The sequence below is a fragment of the Amblyomma mixtum genome, chromosome 3 (genome assembly GCF_055824585.1).
Source record: "Amblyomma mixtum isolate Tamu chromosome 3, ASM5582458v1, whole genome shotgun sequence".
In the NCBI taxonomy this organism is placed as follows: Eukaryota; Metazoa; Arthropoda; class Arachnida; order Ixodida; family Ixodidae; genus Amblyomma; species Amblyomma mixtum.
In genome coordinates, this window is record NC_143014.1 from 292373465 (window position 1) to 292400522 (window position 27058).

The window sequence follows — 27058 nt, forward strand, 5'->3', positions numbered from 1 at the left end:
CTTGACGTCACCGCCTGCTTGCAGCGTGCAGAAGCTCTATGAGTCGCCCGGCTACGCATTACAGACCAAGAGCGAACGTACGCCCAACGCTGCAATCTCCGCCGTCTCCACGCACAATACAAGCCAGGTGACCGTGTGTGGGTGGAGACGCCTATTCTACGGCAGCCCAATAAAGAGCTTGTTTCAGTACCATGTTAATCTGCTCGTCTATGTTTTCACGGCATTTTCGCCACCTCGTGAAAATATTTAAATTATAACAGATTTACTTGCTTTGATACCTCCTTCCCTGCTTATAATTCCACAAAGAAATAAATCAAAGTTAGAGAAAACTCAAGAGGACGGGAAGTGTGGCTCGCAAAAGCACCGAGAGCGTCCTGCAGCTATGCATGGTGGCCGGACGCAAACTTTGTCATTGCATAAGCGAGTTCTAGCTTAGCCCTGTTTACATGAACCAATAACGTCAGGTTGAGTCGGGCTGCGCAAGGTCAACCCAACTCGACCAACGCGTGTTGTTAGTGGCTATTTATTGCCAGTGTTGTCAGTAACGCGTAACTTTTTTCGGTAACTTAGTAACGTACTCGTTACCATTTCGAAATTGTTACGGGTAACGTACTTACATTAACATTTTTCGGTAATTAGAGGTTTCATGTTACTGGTTACTTCTTAATTCAATTGTCCCCCTCCGCCTCTCTTTCAGAAAAAAAAAACGCCAAAAATAGTATTGCAAATAAACAAAATCTACCGGTGTTCTTGACGACCCTTGTTGCGGCTCGCATGCATGCAAAAAAAAACCTGCCCTTGACGACGCACTCAACTAAAAAAAAAAGCACGAACACGCAGTCACAAACTTGTCTTCGCCCCCAAACCACTCACACACACAACTCTCTAAAGAGTGGACGCATGCCAAGCCACCAATGAACCATTTGCAGAAATCTGTAAGTCAGTGTCTCGTTCCCAGGTGACACTCTCGCATTCTTTGTGGAAGAAGTTCCCTCTTCTGAGAAAACTCAGGAATGTCGCCAGTTTACTTCAAGATGGCCCCAAGAGAGCCGTGGAAAGAGTACAATGGTACAGCACACAAAAGGGGATCGCAGTCAACCAGCAACTCCGGCTGCGTTTCTGCAACTACGGCTACGTTTCTCGTTATTGAGTTCCTAAGCGAGCGAAGCTGACCTTGAACACCTTGACGTAAACACTCGCATTTTTGCGATAACTATGAAGCTTCAAGTAAAAAAAAATTTTTTTATGTGCCCAAATATATTTTTTCAGGAACTATGACATTTACATTTCTTTATTGCTACACAATTTCCGCGTAATTTCGTAAGCAGAAGCACACCAGAATTACTGTAAATTTGCTCAGTTCAGCTATGTTTTCTTTGTGAAGTTGGAATTATATGAGGTATGAGCTTTATAAAACTTATCTTGAGTTCTTACAGCGAAGACGCACTGATTAAAATTTATGGCCATGGAGTGACGGCAAAGTAACGTGCGATACTTTTTTTCGGTAACGGTAGCGCGTTCCTTTTTTTAGTGTAACGAGTAACGTATTTAGTTACTTTTTTTCGGTAACGCCTACAACACTATAATTATTGGTAATAAGAAAGTAAAAAGAAGGACCAGACGTCGCGTGTTTGCATAAACTCGATTTTAGCGAGTGAAGACCGGTTCAACTGCAGCGACACCAAGCGTCGAGCCTCGCATTGCAAGCGAGCAGTGGTAACATATCAAAGATTGAGGCACGCCACCGCTGCTTCGGAGATGCGACGGCGCAAGCGAAAACAATTTCGCGCTTATCCTTTCCCCTCCGTTTTTTCGGCTCGACAGCATTTACAAGCACATCGGGGCAGGGAGGAGTTGAGTCAACCTACCCCTTTGCGCGGAGTTGACTGGTCCCGACTCCTGACCCGACATGGCGCGTTTACATGAACCCAGTAACCGGTTTTGACCCGATAACTCGACTCACGTGTGCTTTGGTGCGAACAATGCCTTACTGTGCGTGCTGCGGGGGGAAGGGGGGGTGAGGTGCTTTTGGGTGTGGCCTTGCATCCCGCTTCTTTTTAGCACCACCAGCTCGAGAAAAAAAGAAAAGCAGAAATCTTTTAGAAATACAGCCCAAGCAAGAAAAAAGGAAAGAAAGAAATGAAGTTCGTCCGGGTTCTAAGAAAAACGCATGCGCACGAACACAGACAAGCAAGAAGTTGGTGGTAGAGTGTAGTAGCGACAAAATATTCTGTCGCCAGATGGAGCCACGCCGCGCTAGTAAATTTTGGCGTCAAATTCAAATCCCCTCAGAAAATACATACACAACTTTCGGAGCCTGTAAAAGGCAAACACTGATTTCGATATGGATAAAAATCGCGTCTCAACAATCAAGAAAGAAAAAGGGAGGAAATGTTGCGGACAAAATTTTGATTTTTGGCTTGGTTTTTTCACGAGATGACATGAAAGACCTACATATTTAAAAGCACCATTTTTCTGGAACTTTGCGTCTAATTTGTAAAAAAGTGAAACTTAAACAATAAAATCTGCCCGCAACATTTCCTTTATCCACTCAAGAAGAAAACGCTGCCACAAACCTCATGAAAATCGAGCCATATTAAGACACGGTATAGATTCTGAAAGTTCCCATGTATTTCCTATGGACACTGCCACTGGTGAACCCTCTTAAAACTCAGTGTTAGCACTTGCCATAGCACCAAGGTCAAAATCATTTAAAACTTCAAAATAACTGCAGAACATAAGCGTGGACATTAACAGTGCGATGGGCATTTAGTGGCACTTCGTAACAGCAGTGGAGTATCAAAGGTAACTGCGTGCAGTGCTCGTAACTGGCTAATGCTAATCTCAATTCATGTTTGGAATGCTATCGGCAAATAATTTCAGAAAAATGGCTCTCCCTTGCTTGATGGACTTAGCAATTAGTATGTGCGCACAGTAACAAATGCTAAAAAAATTCAGTGTGCTAAACCAACTAGCCTCATAGACAAACTTTGTAAAGCGTCTAGCTTGTTTACTGCACATGACAACGCTAAGGAAGAGTGCACAGCTGAAAAGCATACACCAAAATATAGCACACCCACATGCATCATCATCAGCCTGATTGCGCCCACTGCAGGGCAAAGGCCTCTCCCATGTCTCTCCAACTTACCCTGTCCTTTGCCAGTTGCGGCCACCGTATCCCTGCAAACTTCTTAATCTCATCTGCCCACCTAACTTTCTGCCGCACCCTGCTATGCTTGCCTTCTCTTGGTATCCACTCCATTACCCTTAAGGCAGATAAAACGAGAAATCTTAAAAGCCTTCAAAACCGAGGAGTTAGAAACTGAATGCATCAGCGACAGCTCTGTCAGGTTCACGGCAAAAGAGTAGTTTCATAAATGGGACATAGGTTGCAATGCATGTTCTTGTTGTTTTTATAGCATTTGTGGTTGCTCTCGTGCATATGCACCCTGCTGTTGTTGAAGATTCACCAAGTGAAGAATATTTCAGTTGCGCTTCCACCGTTGTCCTGTGTACTTCTCCTCCTTGTGAACGCGTCCTTGCCCCTGGTTTTCTACTTACCATGCACCAACTGGCCAACAAGCTACGCTTCTTCAACCCTTAAGGACCACTGGTTAACTTGCCTTTGCATTGCATTCCCTGGCCAAGCCCACTTCTTCCTCTTGATTTCAACTAGGATGTCATTAACCCGCGTTTGTTCTCTCACCCACTCCGCCCGCTTCCAATCTCTTAACGATACACCAACTATTTTTCTTTCCATAGCTCGCTGCGTTGTCATTAAGATGAACCCTCTTTGTTAGCCTCCATGTTTCTGGTCCAAATGCATTTTATACCCGTGAAAAAACTTCCAATACTTTATATACATGCGGGTGAGGAATGCACTTGTCCATGCATCATGGAAGTGCCTAAGCGCCAAATGCAACGTCCCTTCGATTCACCTGCACTGCTTGAACTACCGTATTTACTCGCATATTAAGCGCACCCCCCATTTGGTTGCGAAAAATCAGTTTTTTTTTTACCTCCGCGCATAATAGGCGCACCCCGAACCTGGCACTGTGATTAATACTGTATTTACATGATTACACAAAAATATTGGCAAGCCGCAGCCGCAACTGCCGCACTTCTCGGTCACGTCGAATTTCCAGCCTGCAGCACGCTTGTTGAGTTCGAGAGCAAACTCCCAGCCGAGTACCTATTAAGGTGCTTGCCTGTCGTGCTAAAATAGCAACTCTCGGCTGCAGGACACGAAAGCCGCAACTGGGAAGAACTAACACGCTACCACAGATGCCGAGCCATTGACAGCCACAAAAAAAATAATGAGAAATTGGAGCTGACAATGCTAATATGTATAGCAAAACCTTGCGGCGGAGAAAAAAACTTGGTGATGATGATGATGAACTCTGCCTCGGATGCCATCCGTGGGCGGCAACTGGAAGCTTCTGTGCCCGTGTGTGACCTCCGCGATCACATGCCCGTTGCTCGCTGCCGGAGCTGGTCGCGGAGGCCACGGCACGTGCATATAGAAGGCTGTTCCCGCGTGGGTCATGGAAAGTTTGGGTGCGGCCCTGACACAGATCTCACGCGATACAACATGGAGGTTTTTCCAGCACACAAGTTAATTGCATTATGTGTCGTGGTGCAGAAGAAGATGAACAAAAAACAAGAAAAATAAGAGTTCTTTGACGAAGTAAATATCTAATTTTTTCCATACAGCATCAACATGGTTCATGAAGGGCCATTATTCTGTGACCAAGTATTTATGCAGCAGACAGGGTGACGTATTAATGTTCAGCCCAAAGAGCATGGGTAATCATAACAAGCAAATTCTCACTCACTTCTCAGTCACCTTGACAGAGTGACATATTATTTCATCAGTTAGTTGAACCTTTTCACATTCACAACAGCAAATGTCAGTTGCCCTCACTGAAAGCAAAGTCTTTTTATGCAACGCAAGCTGCTAACAAGAGGGTTTAACGTCCGGAAGCGACACATGGGCTATGAGAGATGCTGTGGTTGAGAGCTCGATTAATTTAGACCACCTGAGGTTCTATAACATGCACTGATACGGCACAGCACACAGGTAATTTTGTATGTTGGCTCCATCAAAATACAACAGCTGGTGAGGCTGAGATCCGACCTGCATCCTTGAGACCAGCAGCCGAACGCCAAAGCCACTGATCCACCACAACAGCTGTTACAGAGTTTTTAGAGGCATCACAAGGTCAGCAGCACCCGGTGTGGTGGACCAGCACATCACTCCCACCCCCTCAAAAACCACCTACTCTCTCCTCATGGCACAGTTCCGCCACACTCCCTGCATTGCAGCCAGTGCTGTCCTCACCATCAGTGACACCGCTTGGTTCTCTAGTTCATTTTAGGTTTTCTTTCTTTGCGCAATTACATGTAGACATGAAATTCGTTTCATGAGCGTCTAGTAAATTTTCGCAGCAGGACAAATGTTCCTCGATTTGGACTGTGACCTTTTTTCCTGTTTCTTGTTTTACTTTCATTTTCATAATTTCTTTTTCGAATAAAAATTTACAGATAGAAGTGAATGCTGGTGCCACGTCTTATTGGTGGTGCTATAGCCAGTATAGACAAGTATCAACTTGCTAAACATTCAACACCGGTGAATGAATATATGTGCATGCTACCCCCACTGATGCAACAGCAAGCAGTTCTCAAAGTCACATTTCATAAGACAGAAAATTTAGGTGCCTTCACCTTTCCACTGTCTGTCAGAGTACAAACACCCTGGACTGGCTGTGGTTCTGCTGCAGGCGGTCCAGCAGGCACTGCTGGAAGGTGTACTTGTGAAGATGACATCACAGATGCCTCACCTCCTTGCAAAGCCGGCATGTCTGCACGCAATACGGCACAACACAAGCTTGATATTTACCTAGTAGAGATTAAGCCACAATTCAGACTAGTGCAGTAGGAACAATATTTCACGCAATTTACTTTGAAATCAATACCCTCAGCCTCGAAGCATATCAAATAAATAATTAGATTATTCTTTTGTTATGCAGACATGAAATATGGAATAAATTTTATCCATACTTATGGCAAGGCAGCTAGCTACCCTTTAGTACTTGCGTTTAATGCGCAACAAAGAAAAGCAAAATGTAGTTATTTCTGGCGGTGAACTTCATCCTGCCTATGCCCAAACCAGGTTAAAAGCACTACCCACTGACCCCCAATTTAGTATTGGGCCAGCTACAGCCATCCTACAGCCCACAGATTTCCTAATCTCGTCTGCAATGTTTACCTTTTTTTTTGGAATCTATTTCGTAAGTAGTAATGGACCATTCACCACCTGTCCTCCATACCATGAGTACTGCTCATTTCTTCATGATTTAAACGAGAACATCAGAGTCGTGTTTGTTCTCCTGACCAGCACTACTCTCTATCTCTTAATGTTACACGCACTGCGCTGTCCTCAGGTTAATTTCAAGCCTTCTCACCATGGCTGCTGCCTGCACCGATAAATTTCCCATTAGCATCATGAATAGTGATTTAAAAATAACATTCTCGTATGCTTCCTTTGGTTTCAATGCCTGTTGGCTACCTTCCTATTTATGCTGTAACGAGCTCCTCATTTCTATACCCTTCCCTGTTCGTTCCGTCATTAGGTTATCCTTGCAGCTTGAAAAACGGGCTATAAACTTGCTGCGAACTGAAAAAAATGTGCCCGGTGGCAGGTTAAGGACTCCGCAACAATGTCACTGACAATTACAGATAGTGGACATGGTTTATTGGTTTACTGGGGTTTACTGGGGCCAAAGGCAACTCAGACTATGAGGGACGCCATAGTGAAGGGCTCTGGAAAGTTCGACCACCTGGGGCTCTTTAACGTGCACTGACATCGCACAGTACACGGGCCTCTAGAATTTCGCCTCTATCGAAATTTGGCTGCCGCGGCCGGGATTGAACCTGCGTCTTTTGGGTCAGCAGCCGAGCGCCGTAATCACTGAGCCACCGCGGCAGGGCACAGATAGTAGACATGATTCCGGAGTGCTGCTGATGACTTTCCATACCTTCCCCAGCTGATAAGCACGCATTGCGTACTTCAGATGAGAGCAGCGTGGGCCCTTCCAGTGACAGGGTGGGGTGGCACTGTTGTGGTACAGGTGTCACCGCCCTTGGAGGGATGTCTTCAGCGGCATTCTCAACGAGTGCAATGCTAGCCACATTGCTCACTTCAGCAGCTGTTGACAAAAACGTTTGCTGTTCTAGACTTCCGGTTAGCAAGTTCATTTTTTCTTGTTTCATCATACTTTCTCATCTTTTTGTTTTTGGTCTTTTTAGGTAATTTATCTAAGCTCCACTAAGAACATGAACATATGTAGCTAAAGTTCACATTTCCACTGTGATGAACACGTTAGGATCATTAAAGACATGGAGTTAGCGTAAGACTGCATTTCTACAACCAATGAGGAATGTAATAAACATGCAAAATTTTTAACACTTGCTTACCCAAAAAGAAGTCCTTTTTATAATGCACTTGTGTATTTTTAACACACTGGAGCTTACGAAAAAAAAGTAATAACTTACAGGCTGTAGCAAGTGGTATCCAGATTAAGAAGTACGCATACTGCCATACAAGACTAAACTGGAGCTGAGAGGCATTTCAAAAGCTGCTCCTGCAGCTTCATGTTTAACTGCCGCAGCTTCGAATTTTCTTTCTTGAGGGCTTCCAGCTCCTCTTTGAGTGCCACAATGTCCTCATTGGCACTTCTTTTGGCAGCCATCCTCAGCTCTTTCACGTTTTTTGTTGACTACAATTGAAGCATATGCATAGCCAACATAAATGCAGCAAATGTGTATCATGCACAAGTCATTACACTTCTCATATAATGAGCATACTGACATTTGTTTGACCACTACAAGGAGATTCACCCACTTGCCACAAGTACATTAGGCGTTTCCTCTGTTGGCCGCAAAAGTTTGCAGGATCTGCGATACGTGGCGGGGTGAAGCAAAACTGCATTGCTGCGTGATCTGACATAGCAGAGCATAGTATCCAGGCTCATGTGAACCTCAACACCACGCTCTATGATGGCAGATGGCACAGCAATGCAGTTTCGCAGATCCTGCAAACTTTTGTGCTTGACAGTTCGTGCTCCTGATACATGTTACGAATAACAGCAATGCAAGAAGGAGTGCATATGACTGTATATATGACTGCATTAAACCTAAAACTCTGCAGGTCTACAAATGGCAGCAAGTTCCTGTCTAGAGGTCTCCTTGAAAATATTCAGCAATGCTTCAATGTGACCGTGAAGCTGGCATAGTAATTGTCAGTCCTTCATGACTCTGAGCTGAAGCTGCTTACTTGGTCACTCTTTACAACAGCAACTTAATTGGTCCATCAGAGCAAACAGCTATATCATACAGTCCTTTGCATATGCATTTCCAAGTTTAGACGCATGAACTAAACAAATACTAGAAAAATGCACTACATCACTCATATAAGCTTTTCCTACAACTGCACGCTCTGTTTACCATGGCTGTGATTGTACAGGGTCAATCACACTTAGCGTGAACACGGCTCCGCGTGGCCCCGCGCTCCGCGAAGCGCCGCTTGCAGCGCCCGCAGGAAGCGGCGGTGGATTCTCGGGCAGGCGCAGAGAGCGCGATGGGCGGGGCCACCAGCGTGTCGTCTGCTACTGCGCGTCGTCTGCTGTCGTGTGGAGTATCGCCGCGAAGAGCGCTTTCATGAGGTGCTGACAAGAAATCATCGACTGTTTCAGACCGATCAAATTGCTCGTTACACAGCACACACTTCTCCCCAATTTGTACTCTTTGCTCCTCTGGAACACGAGAGATTACGACGTGCTTCTGTGTTCACAGATTAACTGCTACTGCATTTAGGGGCTGCAATTTCTGACTGAAAGCTGCCAGTGATATTCGATGACTGCCTAAAATTTCTGCAAACTCATCACACAATCTTTCCGCGAGTGCGCCATTCTGCAGCTCATTGCGCTGACTCGGCTGGCCAGCCGCCAGCGGCGCTTGGTCTCGATCAGAGCGATAACCACGACGCCTCTTTCTGCCACATCGAGTATTTACCCTTAATAGCAACGCCAAGCATTTTTTTTCGTGGAAGCGCACTACATGCAGCCACCATGGTTTTCGAAGTGATCTAACCTCAGCATCAGTGCCGACTCCCGGCCGAGACAGCGCAATGACTTGAAGAATGCGGCACTCCGGGTTGCGTGATCATTTTGCAGATATTTTTTTCAGCCATATGCTTGTCTTCGGTGGCTTCTAGTCTGGAAACTCAGGTCGACTACATTCGCGTGTAACGATCACTGAAATGGAGTAGTACAACTCGGAGATAAACATGCCTCGTGTGATAATTTAATGCATCGTTCTCGTTCGAAATAAAACAAAGAAGCAATTCGAACTCTTTTTTTTTCTCCTCGCTGTTCTTGAGAGATAGGCGAGGAAGGGAGCACGGCATGTGGCTGCCATTCACCAGCCATTTCGCATTCCTACAGTATGAAGTCATGGCCATGCAACTGCCTTATTACACGCCAAGAGAGTTTTAGTAATGTTGAGCTACCGTTTTAGAGAAGTGTGTGCTGCGTAATGAGCATTTTGACCGGTCTGAAACAGTTGACGATTTTCTGTCAGCACCTCAGGCAAGCGCTCTTCGCGGCGATACTCCACACGACAGCAGACGATGCGCTGGTGGCCCCGCCCATCGCGCTCTCTGCGCCTGCCCGAGAATCCACCGCCGCTTCCTGCGGGTGCTGCAAGCTGCGCTTCGCGGAGCGCGGTGCCACGCAGAGCCGTGTTCACGCTAAGTGTGATTGACCCTGTACATGCGCCCGCATGGCAACATGCTGCTTGCTCTAAGACTTGCACATGTTTCAATAATTCAACACTAGCCAACAGTTCCATAAAAATATAAAAAGAGTAAACATATTCAGAATGACCAGGGAGATAGCAAAGGGCCCAGCAGTGGCATCAATGGAAATTGCATATGCCTGGGTTGCACCGAAGTCATAGCTGCCGCCATGTTTGAGATTAGATGCACGCCAGAAACTTTCAAATTTTTCTAATCCATTTTTCATTACGTGCCCCAATCTGCATGGCCGAAGCTCTCCCTTAGACTCTATATTGTGGCGCCCATGACATCGCATGAAACACATGTATACAGTAAAAGCTCGTTAATTTGACACTGATGGGACCGCGAAAAATTGTCGAATTATCGAATGGACTACAAAAAACAATGTTTGCCGCAACAGGACGTACCTCTATTTGGCAAAGAAATCTGTTATCACCGTCTGTTTTTTCGAGCGAATTTGAGCGACTACGATAGCTCTAACAGCTGCCAGGTGCTCCGCGGCACACGCACCGTCGGGGATTTGTTCACAGAAGTCCTCCCGCACGGACAAGGCTTCTGCGGCTTCTTTCACCGTGCACTTCGGCATTTGCGACAACTGCTCACAATCGTCACCTTCCGACGAATCGTCGTTGCCAGCGCCTGTCACTTCAATTATTTCATCCTCGGTCAGCTGACAGGACACAAAGGCGAGGCGCGCAGGCACTGCACGCTACCCACTCGAAAGCAGCGCCGGGAGGAGGTGAAGCGAGCGCGGCTTCGGCCGCTTATCTTTTTCAGCCAGCGTCCGCTTTGGTGGACACGGTTGTTGCTGGGACGCACGTCTTATCTTTTCTCTTTAAGCCCGACCCACATGGAGCGATTTCCTCGCGAATAACCTGCGAACGGCCGCCCGGCGGCGGCCGTTTGCCGCCGACCAAGCAGTGCTCGATATGTCCGCCCGGCGGTCAGCCGCTCACCGGAAGCGGCGAATGCGAGCTGTCAGCGCGGACCAATGAGGGCGCTCTCTTCCCTCATCTAGCTTCCGCCCGCGCGCGGCGACAAACATGGCGGCGCCCTTCAAAGCCGGACCCCTCGCTTTGGACTGAATTCTCGTTGTTGCAGCTTTTTTCAGAGCGTTCACTGGCCGTAAATGGAGCACCGGTATTTCGCTTCGTCTCACCTTGCCTATAAGAAAACGTATAAGTGATAAATTTGGTTTATTTTTTTACTTAGAGTGACAGTTCTCCCACTTCTAGGAGGAGAGTCGGTTTGTTTACAGTAATGGTTCCTGTCCTGAGAACCAGATGGCATCACTATAGGCTGAGTTTATTTTTGCGTCTCTGTCGCTTCGTCTCACCTTGCCTATAAGAAAACGTATAAGTGATAAATTTGGTTTATTTTTTTATTTAGAGTGACAGTTCTCCCACTTCTAGGAGGAGAGTCGGTTTGTTTACAGTAATGGTTCCTGTCCTGAGAACCAGATGGCGTCACTATAGGCTGAGTTTAATTTTGCGTCTCTGCTAGCATACGCTGAACTAAAGGTGGGAATGCGCCTCCGTTTAGCGTACGTAAGCATGCATACGCTTATGGTACGTAGACAGAGTAAATTTATGTTCTTTTCTCACTATATCTGTACGCCGCAAGCGGCGACGTGGTGTAGAAAAGCGAGAAACAGGAGCGGCGCGGCGGTTCCGCCTTGCCCGCGTGTCGACAGATGAGAACAGGTACAGAGGGTAAAACGCTTGTCTAGAACGACCGAATTGCATGCTCCGCAGCTCCCAAAGCTGCCGCGACCAGGAAGGAACAAAATGACGGTGAAATCGTATGAGTTTAAATGCACATGCTTACATCAAAACAACTTTTAACCAAATACTATCGCTAGATATCGGGCGTTAAACCCGAAACACGCCCATAACGTGTTCTAGACAAGCGTTTTGTCCTCTGTACTAGTTTTTGCGGTGAGCGGATCTGATTCGGATTTTTGAACAAGTGTGAGCGCCTACTCTAGCCTATGGTCTGATAAATGAAGACAAAATTGATAAAATTGAGACAAATATAAATAATAATTTGTTTCCTTTGCCGCCCTCTAATACACAATGGCTTTATAGTACGCTTAAAAGTCGTTTTTTGTTGCAGTTTACTAAGATTAAGGGGGGACACTGGTCTTAAAAAAAAATTTTTATTAATGAAGTCACAGTTACGAAATCTTCCGGGAATATGTATTTTTGTGTGCTGATTCTAAATATGTCATTTAATTCCACATGAAACAATTCCTTGAGCATTTATGCACTTTTTATGCTAGTATTTTGTGGAGAGTTCTGAAGAAAATTTGCTGCAGGAAACTCGCTGAAATGAATGCTATTGGGTTTTCTTGACACCAAGGAATACAATAAGGGTGAAATTGTCTTCCTGCCTATCATAGAACTTAAGTTATAGAGTTTTGAAGTTGTCGCTTCAGAAATGAGAAGGAAAATGTGTATTCCTGTGTGTGAAGTGGCAGCTTCAGTACCCTATAACTCAAGTTCTATGAGAGCCAGGATGATAATTTTACCCTTATTGTATTCCTTGGTGTCAAGAGAACCCAACGGCATACAGTTCAGCAAGTTTCCTGCAGCAAATTTTCTTCAAAACTCTCCGCAAAATGCTTGCATAAAAAGTGTATAAGTGCTCAAGGAATTGTTTTACATGAAATTAAATGACATATCTAGAATCAGCGCACAAAAATGTATGTGCCCTGAAAAATTCATAACTATTACTAAATTAATAAAATTTTTGTTTTCAAGACCAGTGTCCCCCCTTAAGGCCATCCCGTGGTCAGCAACACTGAAATCGAGACGGCTGCGGTCTGGCGGCGGTCGCCTGTTTTTCGCCGTATGTGGTGCAGCATGGCAGCAGCGCGTCGGCGTTCCGCCGCGCCGCATGAAATTCGCAGCGTCTGTTCGCTTCATGTGGGTAGGCCTTTATCTTTCCTCTGATCTTTTAACTCTCCTCTATCTGCACGCGACAGCGGTGGTGCTCGGCTAAGCCAGTAGGCAGGCCCGTGCAATTTCCTTTCACCCATCTCTCAGTCGCAAGAAAACAGCAACAACAAGCAGCGCAGTAAACACACTGACAAAGCGCGCAATTACCAAAAAAAGGCGCCGCCTTATGGTTAAATAACCGCGATCGTAGCAACAAGAACACGTGGAAACGATGACACACGCCAAAACGAGACTTGCCGAGGCACAACAAAGCACGAAAAAAAAAAGACGCCAGTCGCTTCGGCCGCCGCTAACCTCGCTTCCCTTGCCCTCGCTCACGCTGCTGACGACGATGACCATACGGATGGCCTATCAGCCGTACAGTAGCGCCGCTCGTGACAATGTTTTTTCTTTTTGCTCTCGGCACACCGGCTTGGCGGGCTGCGGAGTGAAGTCGAATTAATCGACGCATGGCAAAATTTGTTCGAATTAACGAGAGTTTCGCCCCATAGACTCCTATGTATAATTCTAGGGACCTCGCGTGCGCGTCGAATTATCCGATTTTCCGAATTAACGGGGGTCGAACTAACGAGCTATCACTGTAAATACTACCAACATGACAATTCCTGAACGAAACATGCAATTTCCAACACACACATTTTCTGGCGGCCCCTGCCACTTCAGCTTTGCACGCTGTGCCTTATCTGTTGTGAAGGTGTTCATTTCTTCTTTGGATTCTGAAATAAATTTGTTAAAATAAACTTGAATGAACAATTGTTTCTCGTAGTAACGACCAGGCCACACAGCACTCAGGCAGCTACATCTCAGTGCTCGCACTCGTATGCTTGTGCTCGCAGTATGCTACATGATAAGTAAATTCATTCGCCTGATCATTTCAAAGGGACACAGAGGACAACCTCATCCAGCTTTAGTTCTTTGTAAAAATCAACTGTATGGCTTTGGGGCCATGTTGATGTTGCAGTCATTTATTGCTGCGAAAATTGGGTTAGAAAATGAACCCATAGTTCGATTCACACATGAAAAGGGCCAAATCCCGGTGTGAGACCGTCCATGTCTCAACACCTGTAACACATTTTGGGCACAAAGCTGTAGCTCTGACAATGCAATGTCATTCCTTCTGCTCTTCTTAGTAAGTGTAGAAGCATGTGCAATCTCAACAGAACAGTGCAGCAGTAATGGTGAGCAAATTTAAGCGAAACACAGTAAAACACATCACATCAAAAGAAAGCTGTAAATAAGCCTAGAATTAAGCCTAGAACACTTCTGCCTAATATGAGTAATAGTGCAACAAGGTGTTCTGATTCTGGGTAAATCTCAGCAGATATGTAAACAAATCACTTTCTCCACTCAAGAAAGGTTGCACAAAGCTATGTTGCACATATCTTGTGCACGCGCAAAGGCCATGAGTGACAATACTGCAAGCACGGCAGCTGCTGTGACACTTTGCACTGCCTACATCATCAAAATGAGCATGTCACCTCAATGTTCACACCAAGTGTAAAGCGGAAAAATGACTAAGGTCATCAGAAAGAAGCGTTTGTCAATTGTAAGAATGCAGGCGATGCCCAGTGCCCTAGGAGATGCATACGCGGTATGGTCCTGAACACAAAAGCCAAAGCTCACCAAGTAAGGCCTCAGTTGCATTACTATGTATGCGAAGTGTACAACAGGTCGAACTGCGTACATTTCCCGAGTATATGTTTGCGCTAAACCATCCCATAATTAGTGCCTTTGCTAAGGCAATAAGGTGAAACAATAACAAAAAAAGGACAGGAAGATACATAAGATTGATACCATCAGCGTTTGCGTTAGAGGTGCACTAAAGAGGAATCACAACTCATACTTTTACCGATGGAACTCGATCTACACGTTCCGAACGTTCTTAGAAACTGCGGATTATTTCCCTGTGCAGCCGGTTTCCCTAATTTAAATCGAATTAAACACCCGGTTACCGCCTTTTTTTTTTAATTCCCCACAGACAGTGGGAGGAGTCGACCAACCTTTCAACCAGTCCTGTGGCGGCTTGCCACTCTGCCATCGGCGGAGCGATACGGAGTGATTGGCGAAAGCAGAGTCCACGCGTATTTTTATTTCTGAGGGCCTAATTTGCAGCTACGTAGTCTCTGAATAGATCTATTTATCCACAGAAATGTAAAAAACAAAATAAAAACGAAAGCAAAGCCGCCATGTGACTGCCTGCAAGGCACTCCATGTGTTGGCTAACTCCTCCCCCACTGCAGAGAAATAAAAAAAAAGGCGGGAGCCAGACATAAACCATATTTAAATGAGGAAAATCAGCCTCACAGGGCAATAATTCAAAATTTCTAAGAATGCTTGGAACTTGTAGATCGAGTTCCCGTGGCAAAAAGACGAGTTCAGATTCCTCTTCAGTGCTTTAAAAATGCGCAGCTCTTAAGAACCTAACTTTCCAGCTCAACATTGTCATGTGACAACAGCCTATTTTAGCATCACAAAACAAGTTACGTTCTTTGGTTGTTGCCACAGATGTGGAGAGCTCATGTCATACACTCATCTAGCAGCTCAGCTTTGCAGGAAGTTCTTATCTCGACCAAATGCTTCTCATTGTGCCTGTCAAGTAGTTGACTGCACATGAATTCTCGTGCACAATCAGAAGCTATGCAATGAACTGATCCATTCTAATATGAGCCAAATAGTGTTTGATAATTATTACCTTCTCATGAGCCAAGGTTGAGATAGCCTCCTTTCATATGTTATTGCAATATGATATTATGCACATGTGCTAACCCCAGTAGAATACAAAAATTACCCCTTATCGTCTCCACCTTCAGCGGCTTCAGTGGCTTCTGCGGTGCCTTGTCCCCACCCTCTGCCAGGAATCTGTTGGACAGCGTTCCTGTGAAGCTGCGCTGAGCCAGCACTTCTGTTGACCACAATGTGGTTGCCGCTCTTTTGACAAACAGCGAATCCTTTGGCAGCGCCATGAGAGTATCGTACGCCTCTTTCGATATTTCATGGCCACTGGCCTGGTGTACCTGCAGGAAAAAGAAAACAAATGGCATGCCGAACTGAAAGGGACGTACATAATGTACAAATTATCATTGTTTACCGAGAGCATTCTGACTTAAAACTCAGTGTTAGCACTTGCCATAGCACCAAGGTCAAAATCATTTAAAACTTTAAAATAACTGCAGAACATAAGCGTGGACATTAACAGTGCGATGGGCATTTAGTGGCACTTCGTAACAGCAGTGGAGTATCAAAAGGTAACTGCGTGCAGTGCTCGTAACTGGCTAATGCTAATCTCAATTCATGTTTGGAATGATATCGGCAAATAATTTCAGAAAAATGGCTCTCCCTTGCTTGATGGACTTAGCCAATTAGTATGTGCGCACAGTAACAAATGCCAAAAAAATAAGAACAGCACACAAAAAATCCATGCTGTTTGTGCTTCACACGATATGGTGCCCCTTGTAAGAGTGGAATGGTCACGAAATTTCTACAGCAACCAGATGCCCTTCTCAAGACATGTCATGATCACTAAGCAATGCGAAGGACCACACACAAAGACAAGCTCCGACACTGAGCTGGCCTCTCATGCTTCACCCTCATGCCTCCCCTTTTGCTGTCATTGTGGGGCACATGGCTGCAACACAGGCTCTTCTACTGCTCAGCCTGCATTGACACCTAACATCTCATTGATGTCCTAGCTGCCAGTGCTCTTTTTAAAAGCAGCACTAAGCATGATTCAACTTCATATGGAAAAATTTTAGTGATCATTAATACTATATGGGCTACCTTTGTGGACCAAACTGAACCTGTAAAGTAACTGCATGAGCCGCAAGAAATAAACATCTGACTGTTCAAGCCTGACCAAAACTAGTCCCATATACCTGTCATTAAACCACCAAAATAAAGTGCATATAGCTTACTGCATTTTAAAAGCACTGGTAATGATAAAGGACAGATGTGAACGGGACAAGCACTTCTCCTCTGTCCTTACTCGTGCATTCAAAATTTAGTGTGCTAAACCAACTAGCCTAATAGACAAACATTGTAAAGCGTCTAGCTTGTTTACTGCACATGACAATGCTAAGGAAGAGTGCACAGCTGAAAAGCATACACCAAAATATAGCACACCCACATGCATCATCATCAGCCTGATTGCGCCCACTGCAGGGCAAAGGCCTCTCCCATGTCTCTCCAACTTACCCTGTCCTTTGCCAGTTGCGGCCACCGTATCCCTGCAAACTTCTTAATCTCATCTGCCCACCTAACTTTCTGCCGCACCCTGCTACGCTTGCCTTCTCTTGGTATCCACTCCATTACCCTTAAGGCCGATAAAACGAGAAATCTTAAAAGCCTTCAAAATCGAGGAGTTAGAAACTGAATGCATCAGCGACAGCTCTGTCAGGTTCACGGCAAAAGAGTACAGTTTCATAAATGGGACATAGGTTGCAATGCATGTTCTTCTTGTTTTTGTAGCATTTGTGGTTGCTCTCGCGCATATGCACCCTGCTGTTGTTGACGATTCACCAAGTGAAGAATATTTCAGTTGCGCTTCCACCGTTGTCCTGTGTACTTCTCCTCTTTGTGAACGCGTCCTTTCCGCTGGTTTTCTACTTACCATGCACCAACCGGCCAACAAGCTACGCTTCTTCAACCCTTAAGGACCACTGGTTAACTTGCCTTTGCATTGCATTCCCTGCCCAAGCCCACTTCTTCGTCTTGATTTCAACTAGGATGTCATTAACCCGCGTTTGTTCTCTCACCCACTCCGCCCGCTTCCAATCTCTTAATGATACACCAACTATTTTTCTTTCCATAGCTCGCTGCGTTGTCATTAAGTTGAACCCTCTTTGTTAGCCTCCATGTTTCTGGTCCAAATGCATTTAATACCCGTGAAAAAACTTCCAATACTTTATATATATGCGGGTGAGGAATGCACTTGTCTATGCATCATGGATGTGCCTAAGTGCCAAATGCAACGTCCCTTCGATTCACCTGCACTGCTTGAACTACCGTATTTACTCGCATAATAGGCGCACCCCCCATTTGGTCGCAAAAAATCAGTTTTTTTTTTAACTCCGCGCATAATAGGCGCACCCCGAACTTGGCACTGTGATCAATACTGTATTTACATGATTGCACGAAAATTTTGGCAAGCCGCAGCCACAACTGCCGCACTTCTCGGCCACGTCGAATTTCCAGCCTGCAGCACGCTTGTTGAGTTCGAGAGCAAACTCCCCGCCGAGTACCTATTAAGGTGCTTGCCTGTCGTGCTAAAATAGCAACTCTCGGCTGCAGGACACGAAAGCCGCAACTGGGAAGAACTAACACGCTACCACAGATGCCGAGCCATTGACAGCCACAAAAAAAATAATGAGAAATTGGAGCTGGCAATGCTAATATGTATAGCAAAAGCTCGCGGCGGAGAAAAAAACTTGGTGATGATGATGATGAACTCTGCCTCGGATGCCATCCGTGGGCGGCAACTGGAAGCTTCTGTGCACGTGTGTGACCTCCGCGATCACATGCCCGTTGCTCGCTGCCAGAGCTGGTCGCAGAGGCCACGGCACGTGCATATAGAAGGCTGTTCCCGCGTGGGTCATGGAAAGTTTGGGTGCAGCCCTGACACCGATCTCACACGATACAACATGGAGGTTTTTCCAGCACACAAGTTAATTGCATTATGTGTCGTGGTGCAGAAGAAGATGAACAAAAAACAAGAAAAATAAGAGTTCTTTGACGAAGTAAATATCTAATTTTTTCCATACAGCATCAACATGGTTCATGAAGGGCCACTATTCTGTGACCAAGTAGTAGTAGTAGTAAAAGACTTTTATTCGACCAAAATTTATAGGCCGAGCATTTCGACCGCCTGGGCGACCAGATGCCGCTGTTCTTCCCCTTCAGCGCCAAGCCAGTCGAGCCAGGTGGTGATGGATAGAGAGGGTGAGGGGAAGGAACCCGACTGCTGAGCAGCCGGGCAATAGAAGAGGCAATGGGCCAGGTCCGCATAGATACAGGGGCAGTTGGGACAGGAAGGGTCCGATCGATAGCGATAGAGGAAGAGGCGGGACGGGGTGATAACTGCATTCATCTGAATGTGCCGAAGAAGGCGAGACTCCGGCACCGTGAGTGATGGATGAGGGGGAGGGTAAAGGCGTTTGTCGAGGCGGAGCTCAAGGTAGACCTCTTTTATGGTGCGGCGAAGGGTGAGTCTCCCACCGTCCTCAGAGGGCTTGGGCCAGGGGATCAACGGTGCCCGGAAAAGTGTGTCGCGGGCGAGCTGATGGGCCAGCTCATTGCCGTCAATCCCTGAATGCCCAGGGACCCAGCGGAGGAAAACGATGGAAGGCTGCAGTGCGGAGACCGCTCGTTCGACCTCCTGTTGGAGAGAAGGGGTCAGGGTGCGTTTCTGTATGTGGTGTATAGCGGCTTGTGAGTCTGAATAGACTGTGTACTCTTGGAGAGAGGGAAGGAGGGCAAATGACTGGAGGGCATGCGCAATGGCGAGAACCTCGAGGGACAATGCGTCTGGAGGGTGTAGATACGGCCCGCTGGTGTGGGTTTCAGGAGCAGGGAGGTGTGGATGGTACAGGGCGTAGCCGCAGGAACCTCGAGGAGCCACGAAAGAGGCATCCGTGTAAGCTACACCCTGGGTATCAAAGAGAGGGGAATGGTGCTGCGCGGCCGCATGACGACGTCCGGCGTGCAGGACGGGGGACATGTTGGTCGGGAGGGGAAGGATACGAAGATTGGGGGCGGGGGTGGGAATAGGAGAGGTAAACGGGGAGATTGGAATGGGCGAGATACCCGCTTGAGTCAATAACCACTGACCCTGACGGGTAAGGGAAAGCCGGGCAAGCTGCGAGTCACGATGGAGACTGAGAAGAGAACGAAGAGGATGGAAGAGGCCTGTGGCAAAGAGCTTAGTGGTAGAGGTAGTGATAGGGAGGTTGAGAGCTGCCTTGTAGAGGCCCACAAGGGCAGTCTCGAGAGCGTTAAGTTGAGTCTGAGTGAAGGAAGCGTAGGGTGCAAAGTACAAGACCTTGTTGAGGGCCAGCGCGTGGGCAACTCGGCACGCGTGAGCATCGTGGAGACCTGAGCGTCGAGTGACCACGCGCCGCAGGAGGTGAGTTACAGAGTGGCAGGTGGTGACAGCGCGGTGGAGGGCTTGCACATTCTTAGTCGCATGCAAAGGGAAGCCAAGAACTTTGCACTGTGTGACGACAGGAATGGGAGAGCCAGAAAGGTGGAGAGAGACGAAGTGGTTGTGTGAGCGCTGGTAGGAGGAATGGTTGAGAAGGAGAAGCTCGGATTTCTCAGGAGCAGGAGAGAGGCCAGCGGTGGTGAGAAAGGAGTCGATGAGATCTAGGCCACGTTGCAGGGTGTCCTGTACATGACCGGGAGAGCCAGATGAACACCAGAGTGTGATGTCATCGGCGTAAAATATATGATGCAGGTCGGGAATTTCAGCTAGCTGGGAGGCGAGAGGGGCCATAGCGAGATTGAAAAGGGTATTTATGCAGCAGACAGGGTGACGTATTAATGTTCAGCCCAAAGAGCATGGGTAATCATAACAAGCAAATTCTCACTCACTTCTCAGTCACCTTGACAGAGTGACATATTATTTCATCAGTTAGTTGAACCTTTTCACATTCACAACAGCAAATGTCAGTTGCCCTCACTGAAAGCAGTCTTTTTATGCAACGCAAGCTGCTCACAAGAGGGTTTAACGTCCGGAAGCGACACATGGGCTATGAGAGATGCTGTGGTTGAGAGCTCGATTAATTTAGACCACCTGAGGTTCTTTAACATGCACTGATACGGCACAGCACACAGGTAATTTTGTATGTTGGCTCCATCAAAATACAACAGCTGGTGAGGCTGAGATCCGACCTGCATCCTTGAGACCAGCAGCCGAACGCCAAAGCCACTGATCCACCACAACAGCTGTTACCCAACGTGCCGTAGAGTTTTTAGAGGCATCACAAGGTCAGCAGCACCCGGTGTGGTGGACCAGCACATCACTCCCACCCCCTCAAAAACCACCTACTCTCTCCTCATGCCACAGTTCCGCCACACTCCCTGCATTGCAGCCAGTGCTGTCCTCACCATCAGTGACACCGCTTGGTTCTCTAGTTCATTTTAGGTTTTCTTTCTTTGCGCAATTACATGTAGACATGAAATTCGTTTCATGAGCGTCTAGTAAATTTTCGCAGCACGACAAATGTTCCACGATTTGGATGGTGACCTTCCTATCCTGTTTCTTGTTTTCCTTTCATTTTTATAATTTCTTTCTTGAATAAAAAATTACAGATACAAGTGAATGCTGGTGCCATGTCTTATTGGTGGTGCTATAGCCAGTATAGACAAGTATCAACTTGCTAAACATTCAACACCGGTGAATGAATATATGTGCATGCTACCCCCACTGATGCAACAGCAAGCAGTTCTCAAAGTCACATTTCATAAGACAGAAAATTTAGGTGCCTTCACCTTTCCACTGTCTGTCAGAGTACAAACACGCTGGACTGGCCGTGGTTCTGCTGCAGGCGGTCCAGCAGGCACTGCTGGAAGGTGTACTTGTGAAGATGACATCACAGATGCCTCACCTCCTTGCAAAGCCGGCATGTCTGCACGCAATACGGCACAACACAAGCTTGATATTTACCTAGTAGAGATTAAGCCACAATTCAGACTAGTGCAGTAGGAACAACATTTCACACAATTTACCCTGAAATCAATACCCTCCGCCTCGAAGCGTATCGAATAAGTAATTAGATTATTCTTTTGTTATGCAGACATGAAATATGGAATCAATTTTATCCATACTTATGGCAAGGCAGCTAGCTACCCTTTAGTACTTGAGTTTAATGCGCAACAAAGAAAAGCAAAATGTAGTTATTTCTGGCGGTGAACTTCATCCTGCCTATGCCCAAACCAGGTTAAAAGCACTACCCACTGGCCCCCAATTTAGTATTGGGCCAGCTACAGCCATCCTACAGCCCACAGATTTCCTAATCTCGTCTGCAATGTTTACCTTTTTTTTTGGAATCTATTTCATAAGTAGTAATGGACCATTCACCACCTGTCCTCCATACCATGAGTATTGCTCATTTCTTCATGATTTAAACCAGAACATCACAGTCGTGTTTGTTCTCCTGACCCGCACTACTCTCTGTCTCTTAATGTTACACGCACTGCGCTGTCCTCAGGTTAATTTCAAGCCTTCTCACCATGGCTGCTGCCTGCACCGATAAATTTCCCATTAGCATCATGAATAATGATTTAAAGATAACATTCTCGTATGCTTCCTTTGGTTTCAATGACTGTTGGCTACCTTCCTATTTATGCTGTAACGAGCTCCTCATTTCTATACCCTTCCCTGTTCGTTTCGTCATTAGGTTATCCTTGCAGCTTGAAAAACGGGCTATAAACTTGCTGCGAACTGAAAAAAATGTGCCCAGTGGCCGGTTAAAGACTCCGCAACAATGTCACTGACAATTACAGATAGTGGACATGGTTTATTGGTTTACTGGGGCCAAAGGTAACTCAGACTATGAGGGGCGCCATAGTGAAGGGCTCTGGAAAGTTCGACCACCTGGGGCTCTTTAACGTGCACTGACATCGCACAGTACACGGGCCTCTAGAATTTCGCCTCCATATAAATTTGGCCGCCGCGGCCGGGATTGAACCTGCGTCTTTTGGGTCAGCAGCCGAGCGCCGTAATCACTGAGCCACCGCGGCAGGGCACAGATAGTAGACATGATTCCGGAGTGCTGCTGATGACTTTCCATACCTTCCCCAGCTAATAAGCACGCATTGCGTACTTCAGATGAAAGCAGCGTGTGCCCTTCCAGTGACAGGGTGGGGTGGCACTGCTGTGATAACGGTGTCACCGCCCTTGGAGGGATGTCTTCAACGGCATTCTCAACGAGTGCAATGCTAGCCACATTGCTCACTTCAGCAGCTGTTGACAAAAACGTTGGCTGTTTTATACCCGTGCCACACGGACAGATTTAATGCCATTAAGTGCTTACTGCCTTCAGTTTTAATGGCATTCGTGCGGTGTCACACGCATAAATTGAATGGCATTAGCCTTACTGCCATTCGCGACCTACTGAGTTCGCCACAACTCAGTCACCCGTGCAATGCGTACTCTCGTTCCCATTCCGCACGCAGAAAAGCATGCAGCTTTGTTAGTAACAACTTCCTAACCAGTACGAAATGGTTAATTCTTAACTTTCAGTCAGATGAGGCATCTATACCGCATTTTTGATCCGAAGAGCGTCATTTTATCCTGCCTTATTGACAGGTACTCTTGACATGGGTGCTGACATGCGAGTCTATGGCTACTTTTTCGACTTGCAAAGCTGGAACAGTCGTATTTTCTGGAAAATCGTTTCTATATTACATTTGAACAACATTCCCCATATATTGTGCTCATTAGCAATGTTTATATTCAGATGAAACTTCTGACTACCTTGAAAGCGTTATCGTCATCATCACTTTCGATAATGGCATTAAATGTGGACGTGTAGCACCAACTCCGAAAATAATGGCATTAACAAACTTAAGGGCTTAAGCATTTACTGCCATTTCTTGTGAGCGTGTGGCACGGGTATTAGACTTCCCATTTAGCAAGTTCAGTTTTTCTTGTTTCATCATACTTTCTCATCTTTTTGTTTTTGGTCTTTTTAGGTAATTTATCTAAGCTCCACTAAGAACATGAACATATGTAGCTAAAGTTCACATTTCCACTGTGATGCACACGTCAGGATCATTAAAGACATGGAGTTAGTGTAAGACTGCATTTCTACAACCAATGAGGAATGTAATAAACATGCAAAATTTTTAACACTTGCTTTCCCAAAAAGAAGTCCTTTTTATAATGCCCTTGTGTATTTTTAACACACTGGAGCTTACGAGAAAAAAGTAATAACTTGCAGGCTGTAGCAAGTGGTATCCAGATTAAGAAGTAGGCATACTGCCATACAAGACTAAACTGGAGCTGAGAGGCATTTCAAAAGCTGCTCCTGCAGCTTCATGTTTAACTGCCGCAGCTTCGAATTTTCTTTCTTGAGGGCTTCCAGCTCCTCTTTGAGTGCCACAATGTCCTCATTGGCACTTCTTTTGGCAGCCATCCTCAGCTCTTTCACGTTTTTTGTTGACTACAATTGAAGCATATGCATAGCCAACATAAATGCAGCAAATGTGTACCATGCACAAGTCATTACACTTCGTATATAATCAGCATACTGGCATTTTTTTGACCACTACAAGGAGATTCACCCACTTGCCACAAGTACATTAGGCGTTTCCTCATCCATAACACGGTACTGTTGGCCGCAAAAGTTTGCAGGATCTGCGATACGTGGCGGGGTGAAGCAAAACTGCATTGCTGCGTGATCTGACATAGCAGAGCATAGTATCCAGGCTCATGTGAACCTCAACACCACGCTCTATGATGGCAGATGGCACAGCAATGCAGTTTCGCAGATCCTGCAAACTTTTGTGCTTGACAGTTCGTGCTCCTGATACATGTTACGAATAACAGCAATGCAAGAAGGAGTGCATATGACTGTATATATGACTGCATTAAACCTAAAACTCTGCAGGTCTACAAATGGCAGCAAGTTCCTGTCTAGAGGTCTCCTTGAAAATATTCAGCAATGCTTCAATGTGACCGTGAAGCTGGCATAGTCAATGTCAAGTCCTTCATGACTCTGAGTTAAAGCTGCTTCTTACTTGGTCGCTCTTTACAACAGCAACTTAGATGGTCCATCAGAGAAAACAGCTATATCATACAATCCTTTGCATATGCATTTCCAAGTTTAGATGCATGAACTAAACAAATGCCAGAAAAATGCACTACATCACTCATATAAGCTTTTCCTACAACTGCACGCTCTGTTTACCATGGCTGTGATTGTACATGCGCCCGCATGGCAACATGCTGCTTGCTCGAAGACTTGCACATGTTTCAATAATTCAACACTAGCCAACATTTCCATAAAAATATAAAAAGAGTAAACATATTCGGAATGACCAGGGAGATATCAAAGGGCCCAGCAGTGGCATCAATGGAAATTGCATATGCCTGGGTTGCACCGAAGTCACAGCTGTCGCCATGTTTGAGATTAGATGCATGCCACAAAACTTTCAAATTTTTCTAATCCCTTTTCCATTACCTGCCGCAATCTGCATTGCAGAAGCTCTCCCTTAGACTCTATATTTTGGCGCCCATGACATCGCATGAAACATGGTTTGGTTTGGTTTATGGGGTTTAACGTCCCAAAGCGACTAAGGCTATGAGAGACGCCGTAGTGGAGGGCTCCGGAAATTTCGACCACCTGGGGTTCTTTAACGTGCACTGATATCGCACAGTACACGGGCCTCGAATTTCTCCTCCAAAGAAATTCAGCCGCCGCGACCGGGATCGAACCCGCGTCTTTCGGGCCAGCAGCCGAGCACCATAGCCACTGAGCCACCGCGGCGGCCATCGCATGAAACATGTGTACATACTACCAACATGACAATTCCTGAACGAAACATGCAATTTCCAACACGCACATTTTCTGGCGGCCCCTGCCACTTCAGCTTTGCACGCTGTGCCTTATCTGTTGTGAAGCTGTTCATTTCTTCTTTGGACAGTGAAATAAATTTGTTGAAATAAACTTGAATGAACACTTGTTTCTCGTAGTAACGACCAGGCCACACAGCACTCAGGCAGCTACATCTCAGTGCTTGCACTCGTATGCTTGTGTTTTCCCCAAGTGTCCAGTGTCCACATAATTGCACTAGCATGCTACAGTGTTTTTCTCAAGTGTCCACATAATTAATGTTCAGCCTGTTGGCGCTGATGAGGTAACATTTTTAACAGCACGGAAAAGATGAGAAGACAACATGAGTGCATGGAATGCCGCATATAAATAGCTGACATTCCTGTGCAGTGTATTTCATAATATTGCAACACCAGATAGGCAAATACTGCAAAGCTTTACAGTGTATGGAAACACACAGAATAAAAAATAAAACAGGTCTAACCATTCTGCCGTCTCCCAGAAAACACGGCAAATTAATGGGCACGGGATTTTGGTACATCGAACATCAAACATGAGGTACTACACTTGGAGCGCACAAGCGGTTAAAATAAAGTGGAAGAGGGCGAAAAACGTCCCAGAAACAATGCACACAACATGTGGTTGGGCTAGTCCGTGCAGACTCGACAACATGAAAGAGAAGTCAGCGCTGACACAGGACATGAAGGGGCGCCCTTTGTTTTGAATCGTGTGCCCCGAGCAAACCCATGTGAGCAGACAGGCGGCATATGCTTGCCGACATGTTTTGCAGCAACAGTCACGACACAGGGATAAAAAAAAAACTTTCATCAGGGTCTTAAGGAGAGTTCTGCTTACCTGACATGTGGAGTATTTTGGCGTCGTAATACCCTCCGCTGGTTTTTTCGTCCCCTTCCCAACATACGCTTGCTCTTCTATACGCTGTAAGTTTCCCCGGCCCTAAAATCGTGCACATCAGCCGGGCGCAACCCTTTCACATGACGAGATTTCGCGATTTTTTTTATATTATCGTCCAAGAATTTAACGTAGACGTAGTACTCCATTGATTTGACCGGGCAGTCCCCACTGGAGATTAACGCTACCAAAACTAACCAAAACAAACGACGGAGTTACGGAGTCACACGCGCGAGCCTCCTTTATGCGCTCACGTCGCCTAGGCTTGCTGGATAGCTCATTATTTAGGCTGCTAGGGGGGGGCACAAAACAGCATACAGTAAAACCTCGTTAATTAGAACTCGGTTTATTCGAAATACCGCGTAATTCGAAGGTTTTCGGCTGTCCCAACAGTTTTCATGCAAAATTTGCCGTATAATTTGAACAGCCAGCTTGGCCTCCGTGATTTTCGTTCCGAAAAATGTGCTACCAGTTTCTGAGGCTAGTATAGTTGAGTTGCCGGAGTGGCAGTTAGGCGGCACTGTAAATCAATTTTCGGTTATTTTCGGCTTCCGGTGCTTTGCTGTGCCTCAGCAATCTGCAAGTTTTCACTGTTAGTCTCGGAGGCTAGCTTTAATTGACAAAGCAACAACTAGGTGCCACTAAGTCACAATTTTTCTGGCTCCGTTTCTGTTGTTTGTCTAGCTCGTGGCAGGCAGTGGCACTGCTCGTAGGTTTTGATTGTTCGGTGCCTTAACACGTTTTGGCGGGCTAGTTGGTTTTTCGTGCCCGTCCTGTGT

General features: G+C 46.0%; 1 protein-coding gene across 3 annotated transcripts in view; it reads right to left on the bottom strand.

Moving 5' to 3' along the window:
• Positions 1-26532, bottom strand: part of LOC149355170 (uncharacterized) — a 54565-nt gene extending 28033 nt beyond the window's left edge. For 2 of the 3 annotated variants that reach the window (XM_089583668.1, XM_089583666.1), the window contains exons 1-5: positions 26223-26532; positions 21301-21437; positions 15605-15830; positions 7038-7208; positions 5725-5861 (exon numbers count right to left, since the gene is read on the bottom strand). In XM_089583668.1, coding sequence (XP_089439794.1) covers positions 5725-5861; positions 7038-7208; positions 15605-15830; positions 21301-21437; positions 26223-26340 — 789 coding nt within the window. In that variant the 5' untranslated portion in view covers positions 26341-26532. Of the gene's footprint in view, positions 1-5724; positions 5862-7037; positions 7209-15604; positions 15831-21300; positions 21438-22603; positions 25027-26222 lie in introns of those variants that run through there. The other variant, XM_089583667.1, reaches the window with a different exon arrangement.
• Between the last annotated feature and the right edge of the window lie 526 nt (positions 26533-27058).